Genomic DNA, 19,865 nt, shown 5'->3' on the forward strand with positions numbered 1-19,865 from the left:
AGGCTCATTACCATTAAAAACATACATCTCTTTTTCATTCATCTGCTAGGCACAGTAGGAATTGGATTTTAATTAAAGACCTTGGAAGCCGTGGAGATTAGAGCAGTGCTGAGGAGCCCAGAGCATCTCCTAAAAACACAGCCCAGGAAAGACCATTCCCAAGGCATGCAGGGGACTGGTGCTGATTGTTCCCTGCTGGAATTAAGAATTAAAGAGGAGCTCTGGCAGCCCCCCAGCAGCGGATCTGCCAACCCTGCCCCCACACTTGACCAGAGCAGTTCAAACCTGTGGCTGGTCAGAGAATAAAGTTCTTACTGTGTTTATAGGGTTGGGTTTTTTTTTTCCCCAGTCTTCTGGTCCAAACCCCAGGAACAGCAGTGGACTCAGCCAGAGAGTTGCCTTCTTGACAATTAATTGCCAGACTCGACAGAGTTTGGAAATTTGGGATATTTGCTTCTCACAGGTGGAGCAGGCAGGACCAAATGTGACCTTTTAGCAAAGGGGAAAAGGTGTTGTTAGTGGATCTCAACTCTGCTTTCCCTGTCATTGAGTAAGGAGAGAAAAATTCAGTTAATTAATCCCATCCCGAGGCTGAGGTGTTTAATTTGAGAACTGGAGGCAGGGGTTACCTGAGGTTTTTCTCTGTGTTTCAGACTTAATAACTTTTAATGCAAGTCTGCCCCATGTGAAGAAGGAAAATAAAGTTAATTTACCCAGAGAAGGAAGGATTGGGAGTGCAGCAGTGGATTGCACCACTTGAGAAACTGCTGTTTGGGTTTTGGGTTCCTGTGTCTTGCTGCTTGAAAGCTTCAGAAGGACCTGAGTAAGCCAGGACCTGGGTACCTGTCTGGCTGACCCAGCCTGGGGTCAGAGACCTTGTCTGGATCCCAGAGCAGAGGCATTGCCAGCTCCATGGGTGGCTCTGAGCTGCCATCCCAGGGGGATGCACTGGTGGATGTGGCCTCCCTGGATGTGTCTCGCCTTCCTCTGGTGTCCTTTTGGCTTCCATGGGTTGCAGTGTTTCAGGTTCCTAAAGCTGGGGACCAGGTGAAGCAGTTGAGCATCAGCCAGGTGTCCCCAGGTGCAGTGTCACTGAGGGGTCTCTGCTTTGACACTTTTATCCTGGGCTATTCCTAAGTAGCTCTGGATGCTGATGATGAAGGGTTCCTTCTTGCTGTCCACAAGATTCCTTAGGCAGCTGGAATATGCATGGAATCACAGAATGATTTGGTGGGAAGGGACATTTCAAGGACCATCTAGTCCAAGCCTGCAGTCAGCAGGGACATCTCCAACCAGACCAGGTTGCTCAGAGCCCCATCCCTCCTGACCTGGAATGTTCCCAGGGATGGGGCATCTCCCACTTCTCTGGACAACCTGTGTCAGTGTCTCAGTTTATAAAACTACTTTGCTATTTCTGGTCTGAATCTCCCCTCTTTTGGTTTGCTACCAACAACCCTTGTCCTGTTGCTCCAGGCCCTGCTAAAAAGTTTGTCCCCACCTTTTTTCCTAATCCCCTTTCTTGGAGGGACAGTAACACAGATGAAGAGGGCAGCTGTTGGAAGGAGAGAGCTCTTGGTAGCTGAACTGCAGGGTAGAGCTCCATGTCTGGGGCCAGATCAGTGACCTCAGGAGCTGGGGAGCACATTGGAAATGTTTAAGTGATGCTTTGGGCTCTTCATAGTTACTCAGTGTTGGCTAAACAGAATAATGAGCAGTGATGTGGATGAGAAGAATGAGAAGAACTTCCCCTCCCATGAGCTGGCTGCTCTGGTGCTGACAGCCCTGGAGGTTTTGGGGAGTGAGGAACATGCCCCAGTTAATACTGGGGCTGAACCAGGCCCTCCCCATATAGAAACCTGACCCCTGTGGTTGCTGCAAAGAATTTCAGCAGTTTCAGCCCCACAGAACCTGAAAAAAAACCCCACACTGAGGAGCAGGGAACAGGAATCCCCTGAGCATCACTGCAAAGCTGATGGAGGAGAGCCCAGGGAGGAGGGAAAACCTGAATTTCAGTCTTGCTGCTGGGAAAGAGGGGCAGTTCTTTGTGTTCAGCTTCTTCATCAGAAATGCTTGGTTGCTTCTGTGGTGTGAGGGGATCCTGTGTTGATTCTGGGGTGGATTGGAGCAGCCACAAGCTGTTGTGTTTACATGGGGACTGGGGAGCCCACGGGTGAGCAGAGTAAAGCAGCTGCCTGGCTCTGAATGCCAAGAGGGAAGAGCTTGAAGCTGCCTCCAAAGTCCTCCTGAGCTTGGGAAGCACCAGAGGAGCCTGGCCAAGGAGCAAGGGCTTGAGCTGGGAGTGATGGATGGAGCTGGAGACTGTGTGGTACCTGGCAGCCCAGGGATGCTCAGGAAGAGAGCAGGGTGGCCATGGGATGGACCAGCCCAGCAGCTGCTCCCTGGGATGCTCCCAAAGGGTTGCACAGACCCACAGCATCTCCAAATATTTCTGCCGTGCCTCAGTGTCACGCTCTGATCCCAAGACAGGTGTTTTGCCAGGCACTGGCAGAGCTCCCCTGAGGCCACACTTTTCCTGTTCTGTGCAGGTGTGACACGTTGTTATTCACAATTTCACAGCAGCCTCCTGCTCTCTGCGTGACACCACTTGGGTTTCCCTACCCAGCCTTCACTCCAGCACTTACAGCCCAGTGACACTGCTTCCCCCCCAAAGCCCCCAGTTCCCCAGGGGGATTTTTCCAGAGTTGACTTCTGGGACAGGTAAATTGCTTCCTCCCCCTGGAGCAGAGAGGCTTTGGGGGTTTTTAAGCTGTGTTTTACCTGCCTTTGGTAACTGCTCTCAGGCACAGGCAGGTGGCTGCAAGCATACATGGAGGGTATGGGGATGTGTGAGCAGATGGCCCTCTAAAAATCATTCCATGCAATGATGGCAAATATCTACACACATGGGAGCCTGCAGGAGGCTGACCACTAAAAGGGAGGCTCTGTATGTGGAGCAGCTCCAGAGACTGTTCTCAGCTGGATTTATTTAGCCCTGGAAATGTCACCACACAGGTCACGTTTGATGGTGACCCATTGGAAGGTAATCCAAATCCATTGGACCATGCTATAAACCTGATTCCAAACTCTACTGAAACTTCTTATCAACAAACCTGGGTGTGCTGGGCCCAGAGGAATTGAAATGAAAGTGGGCAGGGTGATTATGTTTGGGTTGGGGTTTTATTTTTGGGTTTTGATTTTTTTTTTTGCAAGATCTGCTCTTGATGGGAAATGGAACAGTGGTGTGTTTTGGGTTGGGGTTTTTTGGTGGTTTTTTTGTGTGTGTGTGGGTTTTGTTTGTTTGTTTTTATTTTTTTCTGTGAATCCCATGTTGGAAGGAGGAGGAATTACAGGGAAGAGCAGAGTGAGCTCTTCCTCAGCTCAGCCAGCAGATGTCACATTTGGTTATCACTGGTGAGGCATTGGGTGGCAGCTGCAGGAGCACAGGGATCATGCAGGAGAACCACAAGGAAAGGGAGAGAAATCATTCCAGGCCACTTGGAGATGGCATCTGGTGGATGAGATGCATGGTGTACTCTGCGGGATGAGTTGTATTGGTTTCAGGGTTAACTGGGATGCTGGTTTTACTGGTTTAAAGCAGAGTTCTCTGTACCCTGCATGGGAACCACTGCAGTCATTTGGTCTGGGCAGGGTACAGGTGGATATTAATTTGTGCTCTGATCAGGTGTTTGGAAGTTCAGTTTGATTCTCAGCAGACTGTGGTATGCTAGCAACTCCATGTATCCCTTGGGAAGAGACTTAAACTGGCAAGATTGGGAGAGCATCATCCTCATGTTGGAAGCAACTGGGCTGTGGGAATCTGTTTCTGCAGTGAAGAATTCCCTGGCAGAGCAGCCTCACCCCCCAAGTTGTGGGGATTAGTTATTTGGGGATTATTTATTATGAGCCTTCACTCCTGTTTAGCTTTAGTACCAGTGTGCAGTTAAATAAATGCCTCCTCCAGCCCAACGGGGCTGGCACAGCTTAGCCTGGACCTTCCTGGCAACCAAATCCCAAAGAGCTTCCCATGGGCAAAGCTGCTTTATGGCAGGACAGGAGCCCTGGCTATGTTCTGGTGCTCTGGACTCTCTCCTGTCTCTTCAGCAGGTATTGCTACTCAGTTTCTCATGCCAGGATAAATGACTATTTCAGGATTTCCCTGCGTCTCACAGGTGGGGCTTTCAGGGCCAGGCTGTGGAACTGCCACTCTCAGGCTCAGGATTTGACTCCAAGCAATTTGTTTGAGTCCCTGGAAGTCCCTTTTTAATAGGATCACACCTGTGCTCTTTGCTGCCAGTCAATTTTGGAGCACCTTGCCCAGGGAAGTTGTGGATTCCCTATCCTTGGAAGTGCTCAAGGCTGGGTTGGATGGGGCTTGGAGCAGCCTGGCCTGGTGAGAAGTGTCCCTGCCCTTGGCAGGAAGGTTGGGACTGGATAATCTTTAGGGTTCCTTCCAACCCAAACCATATGATGATTCTATAACTGTCACAGAGATGCTGGGCAGATGCAACCCACAGTACAAGAGTCCAAATGGAAAGACTTAAGACCATACAGGTAGTTCCAGCTGAAAAATACCATCCAAAAGCAAGCAATGTGAGGATGGCAGTGCTTGCAGGGCAAGAGGGGATCTGTAGCTGCATAGGAGCAAGCCAAGCTTTTAGTTTGATTGGGGCCAGCCTGTTCTGCAGGATAAGTGCTGATAAGTTGTGAAGCTGGTAGCTTATGAAATGCAGAACAGCTGGAGCCTTTAAATAGTGTGGAAGACCAGAGGGTCCTCCACAGAGGGGACTGATCTCTGAAGGACAAAAGGCTTTCAAGAGGGATGAAGCTCATTTTATTAACATTGTGGTGAAAGTTGGGGTTTAGGAGGATGGGTGGAGGGTTCTGGCACCTGATGTGAGGGAGTTTCCAAAGAGCCTGAGACTGTGGAGATAGATGTTCACCTCAAAGAGCAGTTTTGGCCAAAAAAAAAAAAAAAAAAAATCAGAAGTAGAGACTTTTTCAAATGGTGAAAGGCATTCCTTGGGCCCTGTCTCCTGAACCACTGGTCTGTCAGCCACCTCCCAGCCTGGCCTGGGGATGGATGGGCATGGGCAGGAGGGTCAATACTGGAATGTAGAGAGCTGTAGAGAGGTGACAAGGATGATTTGGCTGCAGGACCAGGCTGTGCTGGGAGGAAGAGAAGGTCTAGGAGAAGACGTATGTTTCCTTTTACATACAGAGATAAAGAACAAAGTATCTTCCCTTTCTTACTGAAAATCATTCCTAAAATATATATCCTCTAATAAAAAAGAGCACAGTAATGGGCAGCATTTTTCATAAACCCTGTTTCTCCCAGTATTTTACAGTTAAATGTATCGTTTTGTTTAGGATTTATACCCTTCATGCATTTTAAAGATAGAAAGCTCTGGAGCTGCGTTTGCTCAAAGTGGAAGAAGCATTTGTAAATCTCAGATTTTATTTTCTTTTCCCCTTTAACGTTTATAGCTGCAGTTATGAAGTGCCAGGCACCCTGATCATCACTTATTCTGACCTCTTTGTCATGATAAGCTAAGTGCACTTGTGCTCCCAGGATGGAGCTGAGCTTCCAAAGATGCTGCATTTGCAAAGCATCTAATGCTGAGGAAATGAGCAGGACTAGATAGGAAGATGAAGGGAACATCAACAAACATGTTCAGTCTACAGAAAGGATGTGGACAGGCTGGAGAAGGTCCAGAGAAGAGCCATGAGGATGATCAGGGGACTGGAGCACCTCCACATGAGGAGAGTATGGGAAAACTGGGTCTGTTCAGCCTGGAGAAGAGAAGGCTGAGGGGAGACCTCCTGCCCATGACCCAGGACTTCAAGAGGGGTCCAGAGCAGCTGGAGACTCCCTATGGACAAGGAGTCCCATGGACAAGACAAGGGGCAATGGGCACAAGTTGTTCCTGGGCAGATTCCCATTGGACACCAGAGGAAAATGTTTCCCCATGAGGACAGTCAGAGCTTGGAATGGTCTCCCAGGGGAAGGGGTGGATTCCCCCACTCTGGAAAGTTGGAAGTCTCAGCTCCAGGGGGTGCTGAGACATCTCAGAGAAAGAAGAAGATGAGAAGGGTTGGAGCAGATGGGCCTTGGGGGCCCTTCCCACCTGGCACTCTGGGATTCCCTGATTCAGACAACACAAGGAACCAATTCCTCTTGTGCTCTGCCTGGAATTCCTGAAGCTGTCACTGCTCCTGGTGCTGTGCCTGCTGGGTTTCTCCTGTTTTTTCCTGCCTGGCAATCCAACAGAAGGACTAACCCTGCCCTCAGAAACTCCATCTGGGCTCTACACTCAGCTGGTCTCGTTAGGGAGGGAAGGGGGATGCTCAGTGTCTTGCCAGAGCTGGGAAGCAGTGGGCTGGGTTTGGGCTCCTGCAATGTAAATCTGTGGTGTGTGCTCTTGGTTTCTTGCGTTCCTTTGGAAACCACGTCTGGGCAAGTGCAGTGAAACAGTTCCCGTAGTTTGGTTTTGGTTTTTTTTTTCCCAAAGTTTCTAAGGGCTAAATGGCTGAGCAATCTGAAAAGAGCCACAAGCAGATCTCAAGTGCCTGTCTAGGGATTTTTCTCTTGTAAATATAAGTTTAGGACCCATTGGAGGGTGCATCAATCCTCTCCTGTTCAGGAGAGTTCTTCAGCATTTGCTGAGATCCCTGGGGTGCATTGGGAGGGAGCAGGAACTGGGCAGTAAGCAGGGAATTGGCTTTTCTACTAATTTGTTTGTTTTCTGTGAATCAGCTCTGTGCTGCCTTTCCTGCCATTTTTGACCTTAATGCTAGTAGAGAGGCAAAATATTAAACACTAATTTGGAGGAACTACCTGGAGGAATTCAAATGCTGCCCAAGAGATGCTGAGGGCTGCAGAAAGGCTGTGGGAGGGAGAGGGGCTTGGGGGGAGCATTGGGTGAGTTCTGCAGCACTGGGGCCATGACAGATGATGCTTGTTCCTCTTCCTCCTCCAGGTCATAATGAGATGAGAAATTCTCAGAACTATTCTTGTAACTTGGTGACTCTTATCCATCAGAAAATAATGATGTTTTAACACTCTCTGCTGTTGCATGGTGTTTATTCCTGGTGAGCTGCTGTCACCTTGTCCAGACATCAGCAAAACTTGGATGTCTGTCTGGTTGTGGTTTGGTCAGCTGGGGCACATTAGGTGAAAAGGGAATTATTGCTTGGAAGGAAGGATAAATGCATCATGTCTGTTGTATTCAGGTGAGCTGGACCTGCTTGTGCCTCAGCAAGTGCCTGGGGAGGTTGAACACTGTTTGAAGTGCTCTTCAACTAAGTCCTCACACTCAGTACACCCCAGAACTGAGTATCCAGTATATAAACAGTGTTTGGAAACTGCTGCTCAGAAAGGACCCAGGGACCTTTGGGCCACACTAGGTAATCACAGCCTCGTCCTCAGATCAATATTTCCTGAGGCCTGGTATCGTGGCTCCCTGAAGTCCTATTTCAGACTTCCACAGCAATTAACACGTGGCAAATTTTAACCACAAACTGGCAAATGGGGGACCAAGAGGGGACTTGCTTGGTGACCCTGTGCTGCTGCCCTGGAGGGAAGGGTCTGGGGGCTGTGGGGGCTCCCCCAGGCTGCTTATCTGCTGGGCATTAAGGAGAGATGAAAGCAAATGCACCAATCATGCCCAATAAAAAAATAAAAAAGCCATTTGGCTCTTAAAATTAAAGAGTTAAGAAGGAAAAAACTGCTGCTCACTGCTTATAATCACAGAGCTCTGCAGTGGTTCTGCAGCTCAGAAACTTTGTGGGGCTGGAACGTGCTTGTGAATCCAGGTGACTGGGAGCAGAGGACTGGGTGCTGGGTTTGTTTTGCTTGTTTTTTTTTTCCTTCCCTCTGTGCTAACCCGAGAAGGGAGATAGCTGAAAAGCTGAATAACCCTGGGGTGCAGTTATCCATGGCTGGGAATTGCAGTGAGCAATGCAGCAGGAGGTGTAATGGTGCTGCTCATGCAAGGTGACCTCTGTAAGTGTGCTGGGGAGGGATTCACACTTTGTTTTAGCTCTGTAGCCTTCAAACACAAATATTTGGTGGCTCTGATTACCCATTTTACTCTGGTGCCACAGGCAAAATTGTGTCTGCTGTTACCTCTCCTTATGGGGCTCCCACCCACCCTGCACACACCTTCCTGACCCTCTTGGCTTTTCCTCATTCTGCATATTTAGAAGGTGAAAACCAGAAATGTTTTACTGGTGATAGAAAGGAAAACAAAGAATACATTCCACCTGGCAGCATGTCACTTGTCCTCTCCCTGGCAGAGCCCCAAGCAGCACAGTTACTCAGAGTCCAGCAGTGCCAGCACGGAGGGAGGGATTAATTAAAATTACTACGTGTTAATGGAGCTCTAAACCTGGCTTAGATGGCCTTAACAGACACAAAAATTATGATGGAATTAAAGTCCCCTCCCTCGGGACCTGCTGGAGCAGTCCAGCAGCAAGTGGGTGCCTTTTCCAGGGATGCCCTTGGCCCTGCCTTAAACCCCTTGAGCAGTGGCCATGGCACATTGCCCCCCTTCACCACCACCCTCCTGAGGACCAAGAAGAGTTGCAATCTTGTTCTCCATGTATCTGAAGCAGCACAGAGCTGGGGTCCTTCCCAGGTCACCAAAATCCCCTTGGTTGGGCAGCAGAGGGGTGGTCACTTGGTCACAGGAACCTCCATTGGCTGAAGCCTGGGGAGATTGGGTCCTGCAATCCAAGGATTTAATAAATCCTTGAATTCTGCAAAAGCTGAAGGGAGAAAGGGGAAAGCTTTGGTTGCCCAGAGAGGTGGGAAATGCCCTGGTCCAGGAAAAATTGAAGGTCAGGTTGGAGGGGGCTCAGAACAACCTGGTCTAGTTGAAGATGTCCCTGCTCACTGCAGGGGGTTGGAGAGTCCCTTCCAACCCAAACCATTCTGTGATTCTGTTATTTTAAGGCCATTTTTGCTGCCTCTGCTTAGCAAAGGCAAATGGTGTGAGCCAAAATGGTGTTTTGCTCAGTTCAGAGCAAGGGGCTTTGCTCTGGGGAGAGGAGGCTGGCATGGCTCTAGGGTGGCAGCACCAAACCCAGTGGGGTATGAGGGGCAGCAGCTCCATATTCTGTGTGCTTGGGACATCTCTGCAGGTTGGGACTGTGTGATAACATCTTCCAAGCACAACCAGAGGCTGAAAGTGGCTCCTGAGAGAAACTCTTCTGCAGGTGGTTTCCTCCAAGGGAGCCTCCCCACCATCAAGTTGTGCTTAGCTGAGAGCTGGGGCTCTGATGCTCTTTATCATCTCTAATGCTCTTTTTTCATCTCTTCAGCTCTCTGGTGGAGGTTAATCTTTGCTGGGCAGTGTCACAGCTGGGTGCTGGCAGGCTTGGGGGTTTTGTCTGGAGCCAGAACAGATGGTTGTGGTGACAGGGGACAGAGTGCTGATGTGTCTCACAGCTCCTGCACCTCCCCAGGCACTGGCTGCTTGTTGTGTACTCCAAACCACAGCCCAGCTTTCCTGTACTTTTGAAGTTCACCAGGTCTTGTGTTGTTAAATTTTCAGCATCTCCATTCACCCCAGAAAGCTCTGCTGTTCAGGGGGATTTAGGATAATGCAGCTCTTCAGGAGCCCTCATTATTTCTCTAAAGGTGACCATGTTGTTCAAGTGCCCGTGTTGTGACAAATGTCTAATTATGGAGCCTTTCTGTAGCCCCCCCGAGATGCCATTATGCCCACCTGCAGGAGAAGGGGGAAGATTACAATTTGCATTCAGCATGGGCTTTTCTCCATTATTTCCACTGCCCATAAATAAGGAAAACAAACCTTATCGACCACTGATCTCCTCTTTTCCTTTGTCCCACGTTTCCATTTTTTAAAGCTGCTGTTCTGCTTTGCTGCTTTCCCTTGGACTTGTGTTGTGTGCTACTTCAGCCCCAGCAGATCTGCTCTGCTCTGCTCTAATTGAGTGTGCCCTTTCATTGGGCAATCTGGCAGAAAGATCCTGGCTAAAAGGGCTTTTTAATCCTTTGAAAAGAAATCATGGCTGGAGGGGGTGACACCCCCAAAGGTAAAAGCTGGATCAATAACCACGAGGTGGGAGGTGCACATTCACATGATTTTTCCTTTTGTCCTTTTTTTATTTTTTTTTTATATCTATTTTTGCTTTCCCTCTCTTCTCACGACCTTTCAGATGTTTGTTATTCTCAGGCTTTTAGGTCAAGGTGCCTCGTCTCTGGTTTTATAGCTGCCAATAAAAATAGTTTGGAGGAGATACTCCCCAAATCAAGTGTGCATTTTGGCACAAGCTCCTCGTGTCTGCATGGAAGGAGGGGACTGATGAACACACATTGCTCTGACAGGTCAACACGTGCAGGTAGAACGTGTCTTCCCATGAGGCTGTGGTGTGGTTTTTGTTGCATTTCATAAATCCTCCCACTGACAAAATCCTGGCAGAAATCGAAGCAAGTCCAAGGTGTAAACTTGGGGGGGGGGGAAGACCTTATTCTGTTTGTCTTCTTTCTCTAACAACAGAAAAAGGTCTAAAAGAGGGCTCTTTTGGACCTCTGCAGGAGGATAGCATCTGCAAATGTTTAGGTTTCCCAGGTTTTGTCTCCTTTTTGTCCTACCTTCCACCTGCTCAGGGTGGTTCAGCTCTCTGACTGCATCTCAGGTGCTGGGGGGACAGGCTGGGCACTCTGTGTCATGTTTCCTCTTCTCCAGGAATCACTTTTTATGGGATGCTCTAAAGGATCACTTTTTATGGGATGCTCTAGAGGCACAAAGGACATTTGCCCATGAAGGTGTCACCAGTATCCATGGGTTAAAGTCAAATGGAACTCAACCTGAGCAGCTTCAAGCAGTGTTGTGTCCCACATCTGGGAAATCATCCTGAGGGTGTTTTTTTTTTATATATTTCTAAAGAATGAAGCTACAGTAACATCCTGGTGCCACACTGGTGGACCCAAGATGCACTGTGAGGTGTCATTTCCCTATTATTCTCTGCTAAATAATGTCCTGGAACAGCAGGGACATCTGTGGGGTTAGGAAGGACAGCCTGGGTGGCCTGGGAAGCTGGGGAGGAGAAGGTGTGACGAAGGCAGCAGTCACTGGAAATATCCCTTGTGTCTTTCCAGCTCAGGGATGTCACTTCCTGTCACTTGTGCCAGGTACAGCAGCTCTCACTGGGTCTTTCTCTGCTTGGTGTGGTACCACTTGTTTGGACATCTCTATTTTTTGCCAGCTGGGCCAGGAAAAACCAGTGCCAGGGGCATTTCCCACGGCCACAGCTTGTCTCTGCTCACAGAGCTGGGAATTTTTCCCCTCCTGGGTCAAGGATGCCACTGAGGAGCAAGGTGACAATCCAGGCTGTTGTCACCAGTCCTTTAAAAAAATGGATCACAGAATCCTCATGGTTGGAAAGGACCTTCAAGGTCATTGAGTCCTACACCCCCTTAACCACTGAATCATCTCCTGAAGCACCACATCTCAGTATTTCTTGAACATCCCTGGGCTGGTGACTCCACCACCTCCCTGGGCAGCCTCTTCCAATGCTTCCCCACTCTTTGGGTGCAGAAAGTTTTCCTGATGTCCAAGCTGAGCCCATCCCCTCTTGTCCTGTCCCAGTCACTGGGGAGCAGAGCCCAAACCCAGCTCCCTGCAGGCTCCTTGCAGGGAGTTGTGGAGGATCAAGCAGCTAATTCCCAAATGTGTTTCTGGAAGAAGATCGGGAACCAAACTCCTCAAACCAGAAGGGGAGAGAGAAGGGAGGCTCTCCCAGAGGGGTGGCTGCAGGATGAGCACCCCCCTGAGCTGCCTGCTGCTGACTCTCTGCTTTCTGTGCTTTTCTTCCCCCTCCTGCAGGCAAAGCCTATGCTCCCGAGTTCTACTACGACACCTACAACCCCCTGTGGCAGAACAGACCCCGGGTCTATTCCTACAGTCTCCAGTGGACCCAGATGAACCCCAACGCTGTGGACAGAATCCTTGCCTACCGCCTGGGGATAAGGCAGGTGAGGAAAGGAGTTCCTTTGTGTGGGGTGTGCCTGGGGAGGGATGACCTCAGGGCCTTTTGTTTTATTATTTTTAATTTTATTTTCATTTTTATTTTATTTTCATTTTTGTTTTATTTTCATTTTTCAATTTTCATTTTTACTTTATCCTGTTTTATTCTATTCTGTTTGCTTTATGGTTACTTTATTTATTTTATGTTATTGCACTTCATTTCCTTTTTGCTTTCTTAATTTTACTTCTTACTTCATTTTACATATTATTCTTACTTTGCTCTATTTTATTTCATTCTTTTCTTTTCATCTTACTTTCCTTCGTTTTTTTTTTTGCTGTGGACAGAATCCTTGCCTACTGCCTGGGGATGAGGCAGGTGAGGAAAGGAGTTCTTTTGTGTGGGGTGTGCCTGGGGAGGGATGACCTCTGGGGGACCTCAGGGCCTTTATTTTATTATATTTTTAATTTTATTTTATTATATTTTTTTTATTATATTTTTATCTTTTCATTTTTATTTTTATTTTCATTTTTATTTTATTTTCATTTTTTAATTTTCGTTTTTACTTTATTCTACCCTATTTTATTCTATTCTATTTGCTTTATGGTTATTTTATTTTTTATTTTATTTATTTCATGTTATTGCACTTCATCTCCTTTTTCCTTTCTTAATTTTACTTTTCACTTCATTTTACATATTATTCTCACTTCGCTCTATTTTATTTCATTCTTTTCTTTTTATCTTACTTTATTTCTTTTCTTTTTTTTTCTCCCTCTTCTTTTTTCCTCTAAGTTGGAGTTGTTTCTCCTCCCTCTGGCAGGCTGGCTGCCATCTACTTCTCTGCTGCTTCTAGATGCTGAAAACTCCTTTGCACATTTGTGGTGTGATTGCAGAGCTGTTCCTCGGGGGCTTTTGTAGAGCCTGGTGCTCAAGATATGCTTGAAAGGTTACATGAAAGAAACCTGCAATGAAATGAACCTTCCTCTCTCTGTGTATCTGTATATTTTTATTAGCTCTTCCATGTAGACAGATCCAGGGGTAGCTGTAGCTACCCCTATCATCTGCACACAATTGTCTTCCTTTTCTTTCCCTGCTTTCATTGGAGGGTGTAAGGAAAAGGAGCTGAAGCAGGACCCTGCCTAAGGATGCACCCAAGTGCCCACCTGTTTATGCAAAAGGTTCTGAAATCCTGTGCTGTATGTGGCCACAGCAGAGCTGAAAACTCGTGTCCCTCCTGTGCTTCTCTGACAAAAAGCATCCCTGGTTTTCTCCTGGCTGCTAATGAAACCAACAACACTCTTCCACCTTTTTGATTTGCAGTTGTCTGATGTCAGAGTTGATGGTATTTTGATGTCTCTTGGTGGGTTGGGCACTCAGGCTGTGGCCCCATGGCAAGCTGGGCTGTCCTCTCCTTACTTTATGGTAATTTCTTGTACTTTATGCTAAACAATATTGGACTAATTTAGCTATGTTGCAGTAACCTTTCATTTAATTCTTAGTCAGCCAGTTCTGAGCTAACCCTATGCAGCGCTACAGGCTGGGCACAGAGTGGCTGGAGAGCAGCCAGGCAGAAAGGGACCTGGGAGTCTGGATTGACAGGAAGCTGAACATGAGCCAGCAGTGTGCCCAGGTGGCCAAGAAGGCCAATGGCATCCTGGGCTGTATCAGAAACAGCGTCACCAGCAGGTCCAGGGAGGTGATTCTGCCCCTGTGCTCAGCCCTGGTGAGGCCACAGCTTGAGTCCTGTGTCCAGTTCTGGGCCCCTCAGTTTAAGAAGGATGTAGAGGTCCTGGAACAGGTCCAAAGGAGGCAACCAGGCTGGTGAAGGGACTCGAGCACAGGCCCTATGAGGAGAGGCTGAGAGAGCTGGGGCTGTTCAGCCTGAAGAAGAGGAGGCTCAGGGGAGACCTCATTGCTGTCTACAACTACCTGAAAGGAGGCTGTAGCGAGGTGGGAACTGGACTCTTTTCACAGACGACCTTCAACAAGACAAGAGGACACAGTCTTAAGTTGTGCCAGGGGAGGTTTAGGTTAGATATTAGAAAGAATTTCTTCACGGAGAGGGTGATCAGGCTATGGAATGGACTGCCCGGTGAGGTGGGAGATTCTCCGTCCCTGGAGACATTTAAAAAAAGACTGGATGTGGCACTCAGTGCCATGGTCTAGCAACTGCTCCGGTGGGTCAAGGGTTGGACTAGATGATCTCTGAGGTCCCTTCCAACCCGGCTAATTCTATGATTCTATGATTCTATGATTCTATGATTCTATGAGTTTATTTTTAACTATAGATCACTGAGTAAACTGTGAATCCTAGCCAGGGTGTCAGAAGATACACCCTGTGACAGGGTGTCACAGGGCCTTCCATTTCAATATGCAATTGCCAATATATGCAAGCTGATACTGTTAGAGGCAGCTTTGTTCTTGAAATGCCACCTTCTGATGACTGCAGCCATGGAAGTGAAGATAACAGCCTTCTATGGAAACCCAGGGGGATCCTGGAGAACTGAGACATCTTTCCTGACCACCTCAAAGGCATCTTCAGGGATTCACAGGGAACTTCCCACTGGGAACTGGCACTGTTAAGGGAGGTTGGAGCCTCTTGCAGAGGCATTGTTAATTCAACAGACTCATCCCCACTCCTTTACCCTTTAGCAAAGAAAAATCTCATCTGTCTTCCCTGGAGGTTATTGCTGAAAGCTTGGGGTTTAATGGTCAATTAAAGAACTGCTCTGTGCCCTGTGTAAACTCCCATTAAATGGCATCACCTCTGCTTAATTCCCCTTCACAGGGCACCCTCATCATCCCACAGCAAACTCCATGCAAAGTCTCCTGATTTTAAGCTCTAAAGGCAGAAAATTGGTGTGCCAAACCACTCCTTCCCAAGCCTGGAACACAACCAGTGTGCCAGAGGTTGGTGCTGGCAGCTGGATTTGGCTTTCCCAAGGGAAAACACAGGGTCTGAAGAGAATTCTCCTTGCTATGAACACTTCCTTGGCCACCATGTCCATCCCCAAGTCACATCTCACCAGTTGGGCTGCCAGCCCTGGTCTGTGCCATGCTGGTGCTGTACCCAGTTAGGCTCATGGGGCTCCCACTACCCAGCAGCTGGGCACATGCCCTTGGTTCCTGCTCCCATCCTGGACCTTCTGCCATGAAATGAAGGCATTTTGCTGCTTACCTGGGAGAATTCACCTGGTCTTGTTTTGGTCTTGTTTCACACTCTCCTGCTGAGCTTGCTTTCCTCTCCATAATGCTGCAATTATTGATTTAGGGAATGTATGTTTGGTTATTCAGTGCCTGGTTTGTGCAGGGAGAAAGAGGTGGGAGATGAAGCCAGATTCTTGACAATGTCTGTGTTTGAAAACCTGAGTGCAGGAAGTATTCTGTTATCCCCCCCAGGCCTCCTGCTGGGAGGAGCTTTGGAAGCTGCAAAATAAATATGCAGTTTGAGGGTGTTATTTATGGTGAACAGAGGGGGTTTGGCTTGTGGAAGTTGTGTGGTAGCTGAGGAGTTGGTTGGGATACAGCCAGGTTACAGCTTTGGTACCTAGGGATGCTGGCTGGGCTTCACTTAGGGTTTGCCTGACTGATTTGAAATGAAACTGGGTGATTTTAATACCTGTTTATGCAGCTGTTTCCATCCCTGAGCTCAGATCAGTTCCAGGCTTCCCAGGACCCGAGAGGAACTGTTAAACTTAAAAAAAAAAATGAATTTGCTGAAGTAAAAGAATATAGCATGAAATTAATTGCATTAGGTAGTTTACCTTCTTTTTTTTTGTTTTTTTCCATTTCATTTTAATTTACTTTTAATTATCTATTTATAAAATTATCTCAAGTTACTTTACTCTAATTTCCCTGACAACACTCCCTCTTAGGCTAATCAAAATGTTTTCCTTTCCTCTATCAGAAGCCACACATAAATCTTGGGTGTTCCAGTGAGCCCTCTGGAACACACTTATCCTTTTGTTGCAGTAATTCCCCCTGAAACAAAGGCAATAATTAAACTTCCTAACTTATATTTTTTGACACCTACCAGGGCTTACTACCAGCAGATTGCCTTCTGAGCTCTTTGTGTTTAGATGCTTTATTCAACTTAGCAATGCTTTGTTTGGGTTTTGGTTGGATTTTTGGAGGGGTTTTTTGGGGTTTTTTTTTTTGGTTTTGGTTTTTTTGTTTGTTTTTTTGGTTGGTTGGGTTTTTTTTTTTTTTTTTTTGTAATGGGTTTTTTTAGCTAACAATAGAAGTGGGAATGAGCATCCTTTGGGAGTGGCAAGAAACCCTCCTCACAGCTGGGCACAAATTGAGTGGGAGGGTTTCCAGGAGGAGGTGAAGAGCAGCCCCTTGCACCCAGTCCCTGCTCTTCATCTCTGTTTGAATCTCCTCATGCCTCCCAAAACAGTGCTGGGGGGGCTGTGTTGTGGGTCACTGTGGAGTTATCTGCTGTAATTCAATTAACACCTGTCCCTTTATCTGATCAGTAAATTGCTTTTTTGTTAAGAACCTCAATATCCCAGCCCAAGCCTCCCTTCCTCATCCCCCAGTCTGTACATTGCTGCTTCACTTGAGACAGAATCCAGGTAGGATTTGGGGAATATTGGGCTGACAGCAAGTTTGTAGCTTGCTGAATTTTCTGTGGGATTGTTAAAGTCTGTAATTTGACAGTCTTTTTAAGGTCATTTGATAAAAACAAGAGCTTTGTGGGAGACACAGAGCAGTTGAGCTCCATGTTGGGGTTTGGGAGGTTGTAGAAAGCAAGGCAAAGGATGTGCTTGATAATTTAACTTTTAAAGGGCAAAGGAGGCTGATCATGGGGCTTTTCCTTAAAGCCAACCTGTTCTGCTCGGAGTAAATAGATTGTACAGCTTTGTTAGAGCAGGAAAACAGCTCCTCTGGTTGGCACAGGGTGAGCCTGCAGAGCTGGGGCTGCCTCTGCCTGGAGCAGCTCAGCCAGGAAGAGTTTGGAGGAGTTTTCCTGGCAAAAGAAATGATTGGGGAGAAATGTCCAGAGGTGATGTGCAGGCAGAGAGCAGGTGGAATGGAGAGGCAGGAGCAAAGCTGCTGAGTGGGAAAGGAGGTGGCTGCAAGGAAAATAAATGTGGTCAAGGAGCAGGAGGCAGAAGGTGTTTCATGGTGGGTACCAGGAGCAGCTGTCGTGCTCTGGGGAGCCTCAGGATCCTGTGGGTGCTTTGTAAGAGGGAAAATACAGGTTGGAAGAGGAGACCTGATCTGTGGAAGAAGGGAAAATCCACAGGAATTGCTGTTTCTGTGCAGTGTCTCAGTAAGATCGTGGTCTAGCTCTGCCCCAGCACTGTTTAAAGCTGCAAAGAGCAGAGGTTGTTCAGTCAGGCTCATCCTGCTGCATGCTAGTGTGGGACAGATGCTTCCTCCTGGGAGAACCCTGGGGAGGAACAGGAATTATTTAGAGCTCTTTGCTCTCTGCTTAAGCCCAGACACTCCTGTCTGTTCCCTTCTGGGGATTCATTCCATGGGTAATGTTATTTTGGAACAAGCATGGGCTCCTGTCTGTCTCCAGTTGCTGCAGCACATGGGCACTGGTTTCCCAGGGCTGGGGTTAAGTCTGCTTTGAGGCTGCTGGGAGGGAGCATCAGCAGAGGGTTCTGCTCCTCTCCAACTCAGTGGTCCCAAATAACACTTAAAAACTGAGGCACTGAATGGCCATAGAGCCACTTGTTGAGTCAGTGCAGGAGCTGCCTTTGACATCCTCAGAGCCATAAAGCATTCCTTGAGGAGGTGGCACAGCTCTGCACTGTGCAGCCAGACCCTCCCCCTCCAAGGGTTTGTTGTGGATGGGGTCTTCTCCTCATGAAAATCTGTGGCTTCTTTGCACAGGGAAAAAAAAAAAAAAAAAAAAAAAAAAAGGAATTTAGTTGATGAGATAAGAGCAAGGATCCTGGTGTGATTTGTGGTTCAAATGTCTGGACCAGTCCAGACAACTGGGGCAGGGGCAAGGGATTTGAAGTGGTTGGTCCCTTTCCCAAAAGGAGGTGAAACCCTTGAAGACAAGAGGTTCAGCCTGTCTTGCTTTGATTTTCTCACTGTTTCTGGAATATTAAGACTGTGTAAACCCCTATGAATCTTCAGAGCAGTGTTACACATTTCTGCTTCTTGTCACCTCCTTTGTCACTGGAGTTAAAATGAAGGCATCTCTCAGGCAGAGGAGAATGATTCAGTGGAAGGAAATCAGGGCAAAGCAGAAACTTGTTCAGCATTCTAAGCACTGGTTAAGGAGAAGCTGAGAGAAACCACCCCAGCAAATGTTAGGAAGGGTATTTGGGAAAAAAAGTGGAGCTTGGTGTAATGACAGCAAGTCAGAAAGCCAGAAAAGGGAAAGGGAAGGTCCTGTCAGCTGAAGAGGGAGTCACAGGAAGAGAAAAGTGTCATTTTTCTGCCTGTGGAGGGCAAATGGAATTAGAGGAATGAAAACCTTTATGTTCTGAAGCCCTGTGCTTGACTCAGAGTCACTTAGGAGATATTTGTTTCCTTTGGCACACTCAGGGCCTCCACCTGCTGGGTGGTGATGCTCCAGATGTTCCTTCCATCAGGATGGTGGTGGTGGTGTCACAGAATGGCCTGCAAAGGAAAAGGTGTTTGCAAGCAGAGGGTTTTCATTGAGTTTGCTATAGAGCCTGTAAAAGAGCTGCACATCAGCCTGGGTACAAAACATTGCAGGCAGGACCATTCAGAATTACTGACATCTGCAGTAAGTGATTCCCAGGGAGGAAGTGAGAAAGAGCTGAAAAGTCACACGGATGTTGGAGTATTTCTGATGTTGGTTTCATAAAGGTTCTAAGCCTGCTTTCTACAGAGGGATAGAAACTGTTCTGAAGTGTGCAAATCCAAGCAAGGATTTGCTTTTTTCCTTTGGTATTTCTGCACTTGTGAAATGAGACCAGAGAGAGCTTGGACAAAAATAAAAAGAGAAATTAACAATAAAAAATAAGAGATTGCAACATGCAAAGGCATGGATCTTATTGATTTACTTGGGTTTGGTAAATTGGATTAGGGAAGCAGTGGTTCTGTTTTACAGTTTTCCATTTGCAATACTGATCCCTCCTCTGCTCGTTCTTCACCAGACTGAGTGCAAGGCCAGCAAAAGGAGCAATGTGGGCTGGGATTTGTACCAAATGCTTGGAATTGCCATGTGGAAATGGTTACATCTCCCAAGCTTGGGCTGGATGAGGCAAGTGCTTGTATATTAAAAAAAATAAATAAAAAGGGAGGGGAAAAAAATAAAATCCTGTGGATTGCATCTTAGTAAATCCAGAGGTAAAGGTTATAGACATAAATACATGTTTTTCTATCAGGTCCTGACATTCTGCCTTTGATCCTGTGGTATCTTAGTGACCAAAGATGTGCTTTTGGCTGTGACCACTGTTCTTGGTCAGGGTATTGAGCTGTGTGTTCCCAGTATAACCAGTTTGCTTGGTTTGGAGGTGCTGGGCTGACTCTTCTGGAGATGCAGAGAGAAAACAGCTCAGGCTGAGCTGTGCCCATTCACACCACCATGGACTGGGGGCTGTAAAACTAAATTCCCTTTCTTCATAACAAGAAAAAAACCCAAACCACCCTTACAAGCAACATTCAACATATTCATTTCATCCAAGCAATTGCTGCCTGCTGGGACTGCCTGGGTTTCAGTTTCATTATCTGAGCATAAACCCTGGCTATTTCCTTCCTAATTTTAATGCCCAATTCATAATAACTTTCTGGTCTGGTTTCTTCAGGAAACAGGACACAGAGGAAGGTGCTCAAGTTCCCTCCTGTTATTTCTGAAGCCAGCTCTGCATTTCTGGTCAGTGCTGGGGGCAGCAGAGGTGCAGCAGGCAAGGGGGGGGGTCCCACCAGGGGCTGGT

General features: G+C 47.3%; 1 protein-coding gene across 1 annotated transcript in view; it reads left to right on the forward strand.

Annotated features, from left to right (window-relative positions):
* The window catches only part of MDGA2 (MAM domain containing glycosylphosphatidylinositol anchor 2), a gene marked incomplete at its 5' end in the record, with an annotated part of 215,453 nt that overhangs the window by 152,578 nt on the left and 43,010 nt on the right, over positions 1-19,865 (forward strand). The window contains one exon of the mRNA XM_030452508.1: positions 11,853-12,001. Within this exon, the coding sequence (XP_030308368.1) occupies positions 11,853-12,001 (149 nt within the window). The remainder of the gene's footprint in view (positions 1-11,852; positions 12,002-19,865) is intronic.

This window comes from Calypte anna, chromosome 5A, assembly GCF_003957555.1.
Source record: "Calypte anna isolate BGI_N300 chromosome 5A, bCalAnn1_v1.p, whole genome shotgun sequence".
Lineage (NCBI taxonomy): Eukaryota > Metazoa > Chordata > Aves > Apodiformes > Trochilidae > Calypte > Calypte anna.